This window comes from Epinephelus moara, chromosome 1, assembly GCF_006386435.1.
Source record: "Epinephelus moara isolate mb chromosome 1, YSFRI_EMoa_1.0, whole genome shotgun sequence".
Classification (NCBI taxonomy): domain Eukaryota; kingdom Metazoa; phylum Chordata; class Actinopteri; order Perciformes; family Serranidae; genus Epinephelus; species Epinephelus moara.
The window spans coordinates 48,659,722-48,677,214 of NC_065506.1; the positions used below are offsets into that span (position 1 = coordinate 48,659,722).

At 42.5% G+C, this 17,493-nt stretch overlaps 1 protein-coding gene across 1 annotated transcript in view; it reads left to right on the forward strand.

The window, feature by feature from the left end:
• LOC126388003 (CD82 antigen-like) overlaps positions 1–17,493 on the forward strand; it is a 48,298-nt gene that overhangs the window by 26,576 nt on the left and 4,229 nt on the right. The window contains exons 3-5 of the mRNA XM_050040881.1: positions 1,995–2,067; positions 11,941–12,062; positions 12,472–12,546. Coding sequence (XP_049896838.1) covers positions 1,995–2,067; positions 11,941–12,062; positions 12,472–12,546 — 270 coding nt within the window. The remainder of the gene's footprint in view (positions 1–1,994; positions 2,068–11,940; positions 12,063–12,471; positions 12,547–17,493) is intronic.

Consider the following 17,493-nt stretch of genomic DNA (forward strand, 5'->3'; position numbering starts at 1 on the left):
ACTGTGTCACTCCGCCCAGTGGTTTACTCAAGAAAGTAGTTCCGAGTATTTGCTTCATGTGTCGTAATGTTACTTAATTATACATTATTATTTCATAGCGTGGGGAATGTGTAAGCTACAAGTTGTCCACTAGAGCGTTTTGGAGTCATTTGATGGTGTATTTGATTAGTTTTGAGGGAGTGAGGGACCTGTACCGTTCACCTCCATTTCAGCGGGCAGCTCTGCCCCACGGATCTCAGAACAGCAAGCACTGACAATTAAAGGTAATGTACCTACTCATATGACTATAGGGATTATGGCAATAGGCCAATTTGCCAAAATGTTGAACTATCCCTTTAATGGAATTTCTTTACATTTGACACAAATGTCCACTTGGACCTCTCCTGTGTGAAGCATCCATGTTTTCACTGACATGGATGGAGACTGTCAGAGACACTGGACTGGTGGGCGGAGTCATACAACCATGGGACGGTAATACTAGTTTCCGATGCTCTCATTGTGGAGGGGCTTCTAACTATGGTAGCTGATGCAAAAACGTGGATATCTCTATCTAGAGTCAGTGTTTGGTTTGTCTGTTCTGGGCTACTGTAGAAACGTGGCGGTGCAACATGTCTCTCCCTATGTAGATATAAACGTCTCATTCTATGGTAACAAAGACACAACGAAAACTATATAATATACTGATTATATTGTATTCCATTTCTGCCAATATTTCCCCTTAAAGCCTATAGACTGGAGCTTTAAAGATGGCGAAGAGGAATCATAATTAAATATTGTGTGTTTGACAGTGAAATTAAGTCGTGTAAGTGTCTGTAATTCGTGGACAGATCGAGGAGACAAGATGTTGACTCGTGTTCTCTGTCTGAGTTTTAATTACTGTGTAGATGAAGTGTTTGTGGCCCCGTTACCACGGTGACAATCACTTTCTCGTTTCCTGTCTTCCTCGCTCTTCTTCTGTGGAAATGTAATCTGTGATCTGAGGTTAAGAGACTCTTAGCAACTGAGTCACTCTGTCTGTGTGTGTGTGTGTGTGTGTGTGTGTGTGTGTGTGTGTGTGTGTGTGTGAACTCTGACATTTGAAGTCATTAAGTGCATTTTTCCTCAGTTTGTATTTAGTATTGAGTTTTGTCGTATTAAACTGAAGCTGCAGCGTCTCATGTTATCGTCTTTTTTAAAATTTGAGTAAAAAAATAAACGGACAGTACTCACACACAAAGTGTCCTAACAGGTATCAAACATGAGCTGCTGATGTCACAACCTCAGTGTGTTATATTTCATTATTTTATTAACATGAAATGAACACTTTACTTTACAGTCACTCAGAATGGTCTTTTTATATTTTTAGACTACATTTCTAGATTTAACTTCATGAAGGACAGTGAAGCTCTTAAACCTGAAATATTTAAGTCTCATGTTTTGAGCTGCTAAAATCCAGGAACCATAAAGAATTAATAAATGTCAGTGGCGTGGAGGCGTTGCATGGCTGCACACCTTGAATATTTAATTATCAGGCCTCTGCACAGACAGTCTCAGCTTTGTAAAAAAAAAAAATGCTATTCAGACTAACAGTTTTGTATTTTTCAGTAGTTCGTACTTTTTATTTTGTTTTTATTTTTTTATTTCAGTTTATATTCAGTTAGTTTGCAGAGTGGGTTTTTCTCATATCTGTTTATTTTTTTTATTTCTTATTTTTTACAAGTGTTTAGTTTTTATTTGTTTTTGTTTCAGTATTTTTATTTTTTATGTCTACATGTCAGCGAGATGTTTTCCAGTTGTCCATCCGTCCATCCCATTATTGTGAACGCAATCTCTTCAGAACATTGTGATGGAATTTCTTCAACTTTGGCACAAACGTAAATTAAAAAGAAACAAACTGGGATCCAGCAGTACCAGTAAATCACACCAGTATAAAACCAGACTTTGAGCTGAATGTATCGTTGCATCTTCTGAACTCTGTCTTACTGTCTAATGAAATGTTATGATGTGTCCTCCAGCTGTGCGGCGCCGTCATCATGGGCTTCGGACTATGGCTCCTGCTGGACAATCAGAGCTTCATCGTCGTCCTGAGTGAGTTCCTCCTTCACATTTCTCCAGAGTATTTTTATTAATGAAGATGTAGCCACAAACATGTTCACACATACCTCCATGTTTCATATGTTCAAGAAAAACAAAACAAACAGAACAGACAAAACAAAAAGACCCCACCACCATGTTTCCGTCTCATATGTTCATAGTGGGTTTATAGATTTACATCCAAGTCTCATAGGCAACAATTAAAATTTATAAAATACATGTAAAAAGTGGGCACACAGCCAAAATAAAAAGGTATAGTTTAATGATGGCGCAGTCTGCATTGTCTGGGTAAAATTAGGACCGATCCCTCATCACCGTCTGGTATCTGGCGGCCATTTTGAATAAAAGCTTTTTTCTAAAGTTAAAGCTCCAGTAGGCAACATTGTTTTGATATAATTGAGTAAAAATGTTATAATATCCTCTAAGCATAATGTAAATCAAGTGGTCTGAGACAAACAATAGGTTTGTGCACCTCACCATGGCTCTGTGTTCAGCCTCTAAAGAATCAGTATCGTGCCGATGTGCATCAACCAATCAAAGGTCAGCTCAGACCACTGCGTTCCTATTGGCTGTTCTACTGCATATGCGCGTTCCCGTGCCGCCGGCAGAAGGGGAGAGCAAGCGGCAATGGCGAACAGTGCACCAGGTAAAATAGCTATTCCAGCATTGGCTACAACTGCCTACACAGCTAAACAACCCAAAAAAAGGAAGACAGAACTCGGTTCCCCGGAGCCCCGGAGGAGGAAGGGTGAGGTGGGGCCGGGACCGGCCGGAGGGCGCGAGGGTCGGCCGTGGGAGCAGTGCGGGGCTGCGAGGGAGGGATGGGGAGGGCTGCTGCGTGGTGAGGGAGAGCCGAGGCTCCCAGAGAGGGAGAAATAGAACCAAGTAGGATAAAATACTCGCGTGCTCGTCTGGTAGGAGGTACTCAGGACGGAGACGAACGAAACCTAACTCAGATGAGACTCAAAAATCAACTGTTTTCAGGCTTTCTACCTACTGCAGCTTTAAATATGACATCGATCCATTTTCAATCGCTTATCCAAGGCTGGGTCATAGTATTCTAGACGTCCGTCTCAGCAACGCTTTCCAGCTCCTCCTGGAGGATCCTGAGCTGTTCCCAGGTCAATCAATCAATTAATCAATCAGTTTTATTTATAAAGCCCAATATCACAAATCACAATTTGCCTCACAGGGCTTTACAGCATACGACATCCCTCTGTCCTTATGACCCTCGCAGCGGATAAGGAAAAACTCCCCAAAAAAACCCCTTTAACGGGTTATATCAGATGAGATATATAATCCCTCCAGTGTGTCCTGGGTCTGCCCCGGGGCCTCCTACCAGTGGGACATGCCTGAAACAGCCTCTAACAGGAGGCGCCCAGGAGGATCCTGATCAGATGTTGAACCACCTCAACATGAAGGAGCAGCGGCTCTACTCCGAGCTCCCTCTGGCTGTACAAGCTCCTCCCCCTATCTCTAAGGCTGAGCCCAGACACCCTACAGAGGAAACTCTTTCGGCAGCTTGTATCTGTGACCTCATTCTTTCAGTCACTACCCCGAGCTCATGACCATAGGTGAGGGTTGGGACGGAGATGGACCAGTAAATCGAAAGCTTCACCTTCTGGCTCAGCTCCCTCTGAATCACGATGGTACAGTGCAGCACCCACATCACTGCAGACACTGCACCAAACCACCGATCCATCTCACGCTCCATTCTCCCCTCACTCATGAACAAAACCCCGAGATACTTGAACTCCTTCTCTTGAGGCAGTAACTCTCTCCCAACCCAGAGGGAACAATCCACTGTTCTCCAGCAGAGAACCATGACCTCAGATTTGGAGGTGCTGACTCTCATCCTGACCGCTTCACCCTCAGCTGCAAACTGTCCCAGGTCACGCTGGAGGTCATGGTGTGATGGAGCCAACAGAACCACATCATCTGCAAAAAGCAGAGATGCAACTCTGAGGTCCCCAAACTGGACCCTTCCTCTCCCCAGCTGCACCTCGAGATCCTGTCCATGAATATCACAAACTGGATCAGAGACAAGGGACAACCCTGGTGGAGGCCACACCCACTGAGAATGTGTTTGACTTTACAGCGAGCATGTGGACGCAGCTCTCGCTTTGATCATACAGGGACCGGACATGACAAATATGATATCTTTTAACCACCTAGGATGTGATGATGATGATGAGGGAGATTTCCAGGCTAACAGAAGCATTCGACGAGCCAAAAGAGTCGTGAATACAACAATATTACCTCGGTTAGTATCAGAGGATGAGAATACATTTTTGGTATTCCAACATGGTAACTTGTGGTTCAGCAGGGACCTTTGAGACATCTGAAGGCTGTTTGTCCTGTGTCAGGTTTAATGTTACTGAACAGACTGAATCACAGAGTTTATTCTCCCGATGATGGCTGATAGTTTCCATACAGCGTGGATCCTTTTGATGTTCGCGTCTGATGACCTGATTCTTTTTATTTGCGTGTTTTGTTGTAGTGAAGTCACTTTTCGGCCTGTTAAGACGAGGTAAAACTCTCCTGGCTGGATTTCAGTGTGAGGTCTTGAAAAGATCACAAACAAAACAAATTGTATTGTTTTTCTCTCATGAACCTTTTCACTGATCCAGTCGTAGAGCTCATGTAGGCCAACACACATGGAGCCAGGCTGAAAACAGGCCAGGATCTGGCTGCAGGCTCACTGTGTGTGTGTTTGTGTCTTTAAATGTGTGTTTGACACAAAGAGGAGAAGAAGAAGAAACAGGCTTCAGACGCTGAACAACTCAGAGATTTTTTTTTTTTTTTTGCCTGAACTGTTTCAACACGACGAGACTTTCAGCTTTGAGCTGCGTGAGTAAACCTGCGTGCAGCTCTGTAATGTTTACAAGAGGTTTGTGACAGAAATCTGTCCAACAGATCTGCACATAGAAGCAGTTATTTTACTGAAACGTAGTCGTTAAATTGCGTTAAAATAAAGCTGTAATTTAAAAAACTTCTCAGTGTAACTTAGTCCATTTTAGCAGCTGCTCCAGCAACATTCTGAGACTTTAAGGAAAAACAGAACATACAGTTTAAAACTTCCACCTTCTGCTACTCTTTCCTCCTCCATGACATCACAGAGGTAAATATTTTACTTTTTACTCCATTACATTTGTCTGACAGCTTTAGTTACTTTGCAGATTTAGATTACTGCCATTCACACAGAACCCTTCTCCACTTCAACCCTTAAAGTTCTCGTTTAAACATTAGCTACTGCCACCACGATCTGCACCCACATCACAGTTAGCACCGTGGCCCCACAGCGAGAGGGTTCCAGGTTTGAACCCGCCGGTTGGCCAGGTTTGTGGGTTTCCTCCTGCTTCCTCCCACAGTCCAAAAACATGCAGGGTAACTGGTGACTCTAAATTGTCCGTAGGTGTGAATGTGAGCATGAATGGTTGTCTGTCTCTATAGCCCCATTTCCACCAGGCAGTCCAGTACAGTTCAGTTCTGTGCGCATTTTTTCCATGTCCGCTGTGAAAGGTTGTGGATGGTACCAATGGAACGGTTTCCTAGGCCTGTTGCAATATGCAATAAGTCAATTAATTGCACAGTAAATTTAAAGGGAGACGGTAACTTTTCCGGCCGTGATTAATTGCCATATTTATGCGTGTTTGTTTTCCTCGTCTCTCTCCACCAAAGAGACTGGACGACAAGAGCGTTCACTTCCGTGCATTGTCTGGCAGCCAGGTGAGTTGGTTCATTAGCATAATGAACAGAGGGAAAGCTCTTGTCATCGAGTGTCTTTGTCTCTGTGGGGGAGGCGGGGCTATGGGCTACACACACACACACACACACACACACACACACACACACACACACACAGTGCGATCTTCATGAGGGGGAGACGAGGCGGAGAAAAAAAAGAGAGTTTAGCGTAAGAGAAAGACAGGGAACTTGTTCCTAAACCAAATGCCACAGCATTTATTTATTCATATTTATTATTTATATTTATTTATATATTGTTTTTGGTTGTTGTTGTTTTTTTCAAGTGCGATTTTTGATGAGAGACTGAGAGTCCATTTTATCATTTTTGGTTGTCTGATTTTTTTTCTATTACAGTGCACTTTTTATTAACAGTGACTGAGAGTCTATTTTTTTGTATTTGTACGGTATTTATTTATTTATTTTGGTATTTTTTCGTGTTATTTCGGATATTTAAATTTTCTTTTTTTGCATTCCTAAATATTCTTGTTAAATAAATGTTTATTTCTCTTTAGGGTATACTTGCATCACTATGTCTTTATTATCATTATATAAGTTTAAAAATGGTCTAAAGACAGCAAAATTACAACAATAATAAAAATGGTCTTAAAAGCACAATATTGCGCAATATTATCTCTTATCGCAATAATTTCTGACGCAATTAATCATCTAGCAAAATTTCTTAGCGTGACAGGCCTACCGTCTCCACCAAACTCTTTCAGTATAGTGCCTTTGGCGCCAACAGTAACCCTTCAGACATGGTCTGAGCCTGAGCGGAGTGACCATCCTCTACTGACCAATCAGACTGCAGGGTTTCTAGCTCCACCTTTTAGTACCAGATCTGTGAGCTAGGTATCCCAACAGAGGGGGGACCAAACATGGGGACGCTAAGGAACGCTTCTGTTGGTACCATCCACAACTTTCACTGTGGAGACAGAAAAAAAGCGTACTGGACTCAACCAAACTGGACTGAACTGGACTGGACTGGACTGCTTGGTGGAAACAGGACTTTAGGTGATTACGGCCCTGATTTGAATACTGCGTCCACCTCCGTCCTCCACTGACACTCACATGTCAGACAGAAGCTACATTCATGTTATTTTTTCCAAAGTCTGCGTCATAACCAGTTTCAGACTCTGAAAAACATTCACACAGACGACCTTCATCTGTTGGAGACTTTAAACCCAAACATCTTCCTGTCTGAGTGAACATGTTCAGCTCTGCTCTGCAGCTGCAGTTACTGAGTCGTTACACAACACGTTATTTTATGTAATGATTCCACCTGTATGAACTGTTGGATTTGGTTTCCAAAGCTTTGAGCTGCATCAGGATAAAAACAGACATTCCTTCATGTTTGTCAGACGCAGTGACGATGATGAAGGCCAGACTCAGACCCACATGTGCTGCTGTTACAGTAAAAGTTGAGGTTGATGTGTGTCCAGTTAAACACAAGTGTCCAGCAGATTTCCTTTGTGTTTCTGTCCGTCTGCTTCTGGAGTTAAAAAACAAATTTCTTTAAGACACAGATCTCTCTGTCTGCTTGTCCTCCTTTGTTTCTTTATATCGGAAAATGCATTTAGTTACGGGGCGGTGAGGCTGGAAATAGGACAGTGGCGTATGGTGCTGAGGGGCGGCACATGCAGCCTCCACCACTGTGGGGGTTATACATTGAAAATAATAGGGGCATATTTTTTGACGCCTGGCATTTGCTGCCTGAAGGCTTCTGTCCTCCCTGTCATCACGTCATTACATTATGTTACTCTATCTGTAGTGATAACATGACATTTTGCTGTAATAATGCTGGTATTTCCCTGTGATGGCTGCAGGAGATCATTGTTTGCATAATCATATATATATATATATATATATCGAGCTATAATAAAAACCAGAGGAGCCCGAGCTTTCGTTCTTTGTGCAGCAGAAAGCTAACTCTTCTTTCTTCCTTTTCATCACGTTGCACATTCATAATAACCTCATTGCGCTACGTTACATTAGTGCAAACCACGCTGAAACACACAGTGACACCAGAGGAATAAATGATCTATCTATGATCTATCAAAATTTAAAACTTTGCACTCTTCATATAAAAATGATCTTAAAAAGGAAATAATGTACACGGGGCAAATAACTTATGGAGAGTTAAGAATTATTTTGTCTTATGTTTCTACATATAAAAATCTTTTGGTGTTTTTATTTTGTAAAATCTGATGAAAAAACATCAAAGTTTTGTAATTTTTTTAATGACACAATTTAAATACTTTTACCAATATTATGGTTTATTAACGTACGTAACCTTTTAGCTCAGGTAGTACAGGTTTCAGGGATATGAAGTATTTGAGGATACCTCAAGAAATGACATTACAATAAACAAAAGTGCGAATGAAGGCACCGGCAGACTGACTCCACTGCAGAGGTCAAAGAGTTTATGGTGAGGTTAATGTTAGCGAGCTCAGTGGCGCCAGGTTAGCGAGCAGTAGATGCACGCATCCTTCTGTGAAGTGATACAGTTGGTGGGTGTAGTTTGGTAGAGAGAAAAAAGTTCCTACGTGAAACTGCTGCAGAGGTGGAGGAAGTGTTGTTAATATACTATACAGCTGTTTCCCTCTGCTTCCAGTCTTTATGCTAAGCTAGGCTAACTACACACACTGACTCCAGCTCTGTGCTTAATGCCAACCTCCCCTAAAAAGTTGAACTACTCCTTTAACTCTGTTTAAAAGATGTCGTAACAGTGAGAGTTTATCAGAGAGAGACGAAGAAGAAAGAGAGGAGCAGTGTGAGCGAGACAGAACGACTCAGAGACGACTGAAGAAGTGTTGATGCAGAAATATAGAGACAGACATTGAGCTGGTGTCATAGAGAGCCTGTGTGTGTGTGTGTGTGTGTGTGTGTGTGTGTGTGTGTGTGTGTGTGTGTGTGCGTGTTTGTGTGTGTGTTCATGCTCTCAGCGTCACTGAGGACATTTGTCCCTCGTCCGTGGCGTCTCTGCAGGTGTCCTCCTCTCAGACACTGGGCTCTTTCTGCTCCGTCCAGCATCAGCATGCATCACATCAGCCCAGTGCGCTCACCGCCTTACTCATCACTACACACACACACACTCACACACACACACACACACACACTACATCACCGGTCTGTTGGAGCAGCGAGGACGGCGGACGGGCAGCGTGAGTCCAGGGATTTGATGGAGGTTAAAGTCGAGTGGGACAGTTTAGCTTTGTGTCTGCACATAAATGAGACGTATTGATGGTGAGTGGCGTCCGTGGCTCATCACTGATGATCACGAATCAATGAGCCGCCTGGTGCTGCTGTAACCTGATTGTATAAAGATGCCGCTGAGTCACAAGCTGTCTGATATCAGCAGATATTATGGGATGGATCTGATTTGTTACAACTCAGACAGGTTGTAAACAACACCTTCACATTGAGGCGGAAAACCACAGGAAACTGTCTGACATGAGACATCAAATAATCACTGGTGGAGTGTAACTAAGTACGTTTACTGAAGTTCAGTTTTGGGTTTTTTTGAAGCCGTGAGTTTGGCATTCTGGTCATCGCCATCTTGGGTTTTTGGACCCAGAAGTGACCATATTCAGATGAGAGTGTGGAGCTGTGGAGGAGCGAGGGGTGGATCTGACGTAGGACACTGTCAGCAGACAGCCTGTCACTCAAAGTCTTTGTCTTTGCTGATAATTGTTGTTTTATTTGATGTGTTTGAACTCTCTCTGTAAAGTGACTTTGAGAACTTTGAAAAGCGCTTTTTAAATAAAATGTATTATTATTATTATTATTATTAAAGAGGCCCCGCCCTTTATTATGTGTAACTGTAAGCTTCAGCGTATTCTCATGGAACGGTTCATATGGTATCCTACTAATTTGCGCCCCATGAATGACGTTACCTTCTTAACGTACATTTATGTAATTAACGTAAAGTTATGGAGCTTAGCTTTAGGAAAAGAAACATGATGAAGACATGACTCAAAGTTCACACAGATCCAAACACATGACTCCAGGGGAAAGTCCCGGGCAAAAGTTTTATGTGACTCATCCACCCCGACCTGCCTCTTAACAAGGACTCAGGACTTCTTCCTTGTTTACTGCTGTCAGTGCATCAATCACGTGATCGCAGCCCTTCAAAATACGTGGGATATGTACGGATTTGGGTGCACTGCCTTTCATAGGAAAACATACGAGAAACTTGTGAGCACAGCCTGTAAGCCTTAATAAAATGTAAACGGGTGAGTTATATAAAGATTCAGCCTCCTACAGGCATCATGAATGTTGACATTAGTTATAGAGACCAAAACTGTTTTTATACCAGGCTGTAAACATGTTTATTTCTACATGTTAACATGGAGGTCTGTTGGAGCCAGCCTCTAGTGGACATTAGAGGAACTGCAGTTTTTGGCTCCTCAGTGTCGGCTTCATTTTTCAGCCTCAGAGGTCGATGCCTGCAGCTGCAGCTTTATGTAGAAATAAACGACTCATTCAAAGGTAACAAAACACAATAATTCATATTTCCAGATGATCATACACTAAAGAAAACCATGAGTAGAGTGAAATGTTGAATTTGCTCATTTTAACATGAAATCTGATTCTTTAAGTGACTCTGCTACAGTTTGGTGACGATTAACAGAAACGTGTGTGCTGAGGACTCGTGTGTGTTGCCCCCTCTGTGGTTTACTATAACAGTCAGTATTTCAGTCTTAACTCGGGGTCAGGAGCTGCACAGGTCGTCTGAGCTGGTCAACCAGAGAAACATGTACGTGTGTGAGAGCAACACACTGGTTTTTATTTCCTTCCCCCCTTCCTCCCTCCACAGCCTAATTTTCCATCATAAACTCCCCTCGTTTCTCTGTCTTGGTTTGGAGCTGTGTGCCCTGGTTCACTGATCCCCCGGGGGTATCCCATGATTCCTTGAGGCCATGAGGACTCTGTTAGAGGGCGGAGCATTGGCACATATCAACACGCTGCTTGTTCACAGTCTTTTTGTGTGACTTTAATGATTCTCTGCGGCTGTATGAGACTCTGTGGTTTTGTATTTCTGGCTTCTCGATGAGTCACAGCTCCGATAATAAAAAGAGTTCCCCAGAATCCCGTCCTGGCCTGTGAGTCTGTGCTGAGGTCTGATTTCAGCTTCCTGCGTTACGTTGGACTCTGATCAGACGCACATTTGCTCCTAATTTCATTCATGTTTGATGATCACACATGTCGATGTATCAGAGAGCTCGTCTGCTCTCAGTTTCCACACATTTATAGAGTTTTTAGAGACTGATGACATTCTCCTGAAACATGTTAGATACATTTATAAATACACGTTGGTCAAATATGAAACAGACACTGTTCTTGTTCCTGACTGTGATGATGTCACATTAATGTTAAGACGTTTTGTTGTTTGTAGTTGTCGACGGCTCTGACGACAGGATGAAGTGACATTATTTTAATCCTCAGAAGCACTTTCCAATGTTTTTTAAAAATATATATTTATAGTATTTTTTGCTGCACTTTGAGTACGATCACAGTACTTCCCAGAGTGCTCTGTCCACCTTGAATGACTCTCTGCAGTTACACATCATTTGGTGAAGGTTGTTGCCACAGAGTTTGTTTTGAGTTTCAATCTGTGGTGAACTCATGTGACGCTCCAAACAGACTTTGGAGGATGTTGTAATTTGTTGTCAGTCCCAGGGCGACATTAGATGTCTTGTTTTGTCTGGATATTCAGTTGCTACTGTGTGCAACAAAAATAATTCTGCATTGACTCGACGCAGCAGCCTGACGTGCTCCTCCACAGAAATATATCTGCATGTTGAAAAGTGAAAACCATTTCCCTCAGAGGAAACAAAGCTTTCATTTACTTTTACTTTAAATTTTGTGTGTGAAATTGGCCGTGTTTTAACGCTTGGCTGACAAAGTTTTAATAAAAGTAAAATAACAGTTGAGTTTGTGTTTATTCACAGAGCAGATATTATATATATCAGACGGAGTGTTGTGGTTGGGGCAGAAAACACATCCTGACTTTAAAATGTGCTGCAGATTTAACTTTTGACCTTTGTAAGACAAACTGTTTATCATATTAAAGTTGTGATAACACGTGTGTTTTCTGATCTGAACTCTGTCTCCTCACAGATAACTCCACAGCTGTGAAGGTGGGCTGCTACATCCTGATCGGCGTCGGAGCTTTCTCCATGCTCATGGGCTTCCTCGGCTGCTTGGGAGCCATTTATGAGATCCGCTGTCTGCTCGGCCTGGTGAGTGACTGTGTGTGAGTGTGTGTGTGTGTGTGTGTGTGTGTGTGTGTGTAACATATGTATATGTATGTATGTTAGGGTCTGATCATTTAAACATGATGATGAATAATGCAGCTGTGGTACGACTGGACGAGGTACACTCACTTTATGCTCGGTACAAACAGCTGTTGCACCAGAGTGTGTGTGTGCGGTGCACGCAGCAGCTCCTAATGTTTTATTCATGAATGAATGACTTTATTTTGAGCAAAACAAAAAATAAAAACAAAACAAACATCAACAGACAGGTGTTAGCAGATACTTTCATTGCTGGTTTGTTGACCATGAGATCTTACTGGTTTCACTGGGATCCTGCAGTTGCCTCTCAGCCGACAGATGTTTTCATGTTTAACACCTGCTCATCTCTCCTCAGTACTTCACCTGCCTCCTGCTCATCCTCATTGCTCAGATAACAGCCGGCGCTCTCATCTACTTCCAGAAAGATGTGGTGAGTGATGTCACTTCCTCTTCACTTATCCTCCGTCCTGTTACGTGCCAGCATCATGGGAGTTTCCTCCACCTTGTTTTTGTTTGTCACCTGGAAGCGGAACATTAGCTGGTGATTCTGACAAAAGGAATGTGGAGGTTTGCAGCACGTCTGTTAGTGACACGCCTCTGTCCTCTGATTGGTTGAGTTCACACCTGCGATGTGTCAGAACAAGCAAAGTATGTGCTGGAACATAAGAACAACACGTGCTGTGAATAGAAACTGATTCCACCCTTTCAACAAGAACACAGCTCTGAGTGAGACACGGTGTCTGATGAGGCGTCTGATGAGGCGACATGTGGTCAATGTGACACCAGACGGCGTTCAGAGCTGCGTCGCCCTCTGCTGTTTTAATCTGAGACGTTTAACAGATGAACAGAAACGGAGCAACATGATTCTTAGGAAGCTTCTGTGAATGTTTTATATGTCTCAGTGTCAGAAGTGAAACCTTTATAGGTTTGTCCGTGAGGATTTAAAGACACTGTGCCCTGCTGTGCACCGTCCACAGGAGGAGCAGCTCATAGTGACACATTAATCAGCACAGATTATTTTATTTTGTGGGTTTCTTTCAGTAACGAGGCCAAAAACTGTATTTTGTCTCCTGACATTTATCTGCCTCTCAAAGTCTCTTGTTTTCATCACATGTGGATGTGTCGCACATTTTCTTTCTCAGAACAACCATGGCTTCGTTCGAAACTCCATACGATTGTGCTGTTTAGTTCAGTAAAACAGTAGGTGAGATTTTAAAATGCCTCTGCGCCGGCAATAGCCACGGCCAGAGGCATTATGTTTTTGGGTTGCTGTCCGTCTGTCCCATTCTTGTGAACATGATATCTCAAAAACACCTCAAAAGAATTTGGCACGAACTTGGATTGAAGAATAAACTCATCTGAATTTTGTGGTCAAAGGTCAGTGTGACCTCACGAAACACGTTTTTGGCCATAACTGAAGAATTCATTCACTAATTCTGACCAAACTTGACACAAATGTCTAACAGGATAAAATAATGAATGTCAAAAGATCAAAGGTCAGCTTGACTGTGACATCATCATGTTTTAACGTCATATCTCAGGAACAGAAGGGGAGACATTTGGTCAGATACTGAATTGGTGACTCTAATCTTGAACCTGTGCTGATTGTATAGATCTTCTGTGTGTGAAGCATCCATGTTTTCACTGACATGGATGGAGACTGTCAGAGACACTGGACTGGTGGGCGGAGTCATACAACCACAGGGTGGACTGGTGGGCGGAGTCATACAACCACAGGGTGGACTGGTGGGCGGAGTCATACAACCACAGGGTGGTGATTGGAGTTTTAGTATGTCCAAAACCTTAGTATGAAACCAACCAGTAGTATTGAATTGCACACTGTTTCCAGTGAGATATCACACAGGGATCCCACGGTCATGGAACGCCTGGAAAAATTACAGTAAAAGTAAAGTCCTTGAAAGTTTTGGAAAAATCAAGGACTTTTGTTGCATGTAATGTTAATTATTACAGTGATCTTCGGTGGATAATCTTCCACATAATGTAACATAACACCAAATGTATTTTCTGTAGCTTTGGACATAACGTAGCTCCAGTATGTGCTGATCATGACGTTTTGTTTAACATCACGTACGTTTCCTCATTTTCTCCTGCGCTCTGTCTCTCTGTCAATGTACGGCAGTTAAATGTGATTATGTTATAAAGCAGCTGGAGAGTTCAGTGGTTGAGACTACTGACTATGGTGCAAAAGAGCAGGGCTTTGATTCAGGGTAGGACGCCACATTTCCAGTGTGGACCCTTTGGCAAGATGCTGCTAGCCGACTTCAGGATGAGTGAAACCACAAACACAAGACTTGAATGCATATCTCCCACTAGGAGCTTTAAATAGTACCACATTTGTAAGATTGAGCAACAACGAGGGCAGCCCAGGGTGTTCCGTTGGCACTCAGATTGCCAATACACACTTTGAGTCCATGTGAACTTCTCAGAAAGCAGAAGCTGAAAGTAGAGCGTGGTGGTTTGAAGGTACGAAGCTTTCTTTGTTTCAAACCCATCGGCCGTCTCTTCGCCACTCTGGGAGCTCTGCTGCTACGTGTGCACGCATAATTAACGTTTAGAATAAAGCGTGCTGTAGTTCTGTTTGTGTTACACACTGTGAGTGGTCTCGGAAATTTCATCATGGGTTCTTGAAAAGTCATGGAATTATATTCATGAAAATGTGTGGGAACCCTGATTACAGTGTGCAAACACTGGTCATTACACTGGCATAAATATCCCACAATGCAGTAGTTGTTCGGAGCACCAGTGTTCACTGTGGTTCTATTTTAACTTCTCTGAAAGCAGAGCGTCGTACTTTGAAGGTACAGGAGTGACGACACCGTCCGTAACAACACAGAGTGACAGAAGCAGCTCTGTGACATGAGTGAGTGATAAATATGTGTACAGGTGAAGGACTGTGGTCATGAGTCTGATCCTGATGAGCAGTTTAGGAAACATGAAGTGTGATGTCACACTGTGCTGTAAAGGAGCTGAGCTGAGATCGATCCGGCAGTTCATGTGTTCATATGCAGTGAACTGTTTCCTGTTCAGCTCTGTGACTGAGTGAAGGAGATATTTAACGTTGTTACTGTGCATCAGCACTCTGAGGCTCTGCAGACTTTAATGTGTCTCTGTTCAGGTTAAACACAGACTCACGTGTTTATATCGGCGCTCCAGTCATTAACTCCAATGCAAAACATCTGTTTCCCTGAGACGAGGCTTTATGCTGCGTTCACGTCATACGAGTTCCCGTAATTACCAGTTTACAACTTGTAAATACAGTTTATGTCAAAATCTGAGGTGTAATTACGACTCCGATTTCTCTGAGAGGTTTGACAGTAATACGGAAATGTCTGAAAATGTAAACACACGGGTGCCTTACACACACACACACACACACACACACACACACACACAGGCTGACGTTAGAGGTAATTAAACACAGATTCAATAGATTTCATTTTGTAAATGCACTGCATTTCTAACCTTCATACAACCAGCCTGAGTCAACAGATGATGTAAATCTCCTACATAACATGCACTCAGCATTACACTTTATTCATTATGGTCCTACAGGGCTGCAGCTAATCATTATTTTTAGTACTGATCTATCTGTGGATTATTTTTCACAGTTTCCTGGAAGTTCATCTCAGTTCAGTTCAGATCTTTATTGTCCTATAAAATGAAGTTGAAACACACAAAGAATAAAGATGAGAAAAATAAAGTGCTGGGAACCAAGAGGCAGTTTGTAATGTGTCAGAATTAAGAGCACTTAAACCTGAAACTTGAACCTGAACTGAGGTGATGTTTTCAAACTTGTTGCTTTGCTGGACGAACCAAAGAGACTGCAAAACTGATTTTAGTCTGATTTGTGTTATGGCTCACCAATTTCTTTGCAGTGTATAAAAAACTTTTTATTATTGGGATTATTAGGTTGGTCTATTGATGCGCTGAGCCACGCCCCCTCTAAACTTCATTGGTCAGTATCTTCAAAACACAATGAGATATCAAGGAGCTTTTGATGACTTTTGATGAGCTTTGTCCAATGATGATCTGCAGAAAAGTCGGTAGCAACTGGACGTACAGTTTAGGAGAGGATGTCAAAATGTATTTTTCAAAAAACTCAATATGGCAGATAATCTGTTCAGACAGACTTTAATGGTTCTTGAGGCTTTTTATAGAGCACATGGAGCTGGACGTGGATGACTCATTACTGCACAGGAGATATTTTTAATGTTTAAAGTTGACTTTTATTTCTTAAGCAGCGTTTGCACACAACTTCAAAAGAATGAATGTGTCTATGATGTTCCATCTCACGGGAATTTTCAAGAGAAATTATTCAAGAAAATTTTAAAAAACAATAACTTGGCACAAAATCAATATATTTCATACTTCTGGCCTTGAACCCCTCAATAAGACAGAATAAAATACATTTTAAAAACCTGATAAAATGAAATAAAACACAAACGGACATTTTCAGTTCAGTAATAAGTTGTAAAGAAGCTAATATAAGTCAAATAGTCTCATGATATGTTTGGACTACAAACATGGCGGACAAGGGGTGCTAGTTAACAAGATTTTTACAATTACAGTTGATAAGAAGACAATGAAAAACTTTGATTTCTTTTGTAACACATCGGTACGTTCAGCTCAACGTTCACCCCAACGTTCACCCCAACGTTCAGCTCAACGTTCAGCTCAACGTTCACCCCAACGTTCACCCCAACGTTCAGCTCAATCTCACCCCAACGTTCAGCCCAACGTTCAGCTCAACGTTCACCCCAACGTTCACCCCAACGTTCAGCTCAACGTTCACCCCAACGTTCAGCTCAACGTTCAGCTCAATGTTCAGCTCAACGTTCAGCTCAACGTTCACCCCAACGTTCACCTCAACGTTCACCTCAACGTTCAGCTCAACGTTCAGCTCAACGTTCACCTCAACGTTCACCCCAACGTTCACCTCAACGTTCACCTCAACGTTCACCCCAACGTTCAGCTTAACGTTCAGCTCAACGTTCAGCTCAACGTTCACCCCAACGTTCAGCCCAACGTTCACCCCAACGTTCACCTCAACGTTCACCTCAACGTTCACCCCAACGTTCACCTCAACGTTCACCTCAACGTTCACCCCAACGTTCACCTCAACGTTCAGCTCAACGTTCAGCTCAACGTTCACCCCAACGTTCAGCTCAACGTTCACCCCAACGTTCACCTCAACGACAGAACCTTTTTACTTCCTCACTGTGCAGGACTATAGAACGATTGATGAGACTTTATCAAAGTATTTTTGGGGAATGTGAGTAAAAAACTGTGAGACTGACGCCAGCTGGACAGTGACATGACAGTAACACACACACACACACACACACACACACACTCT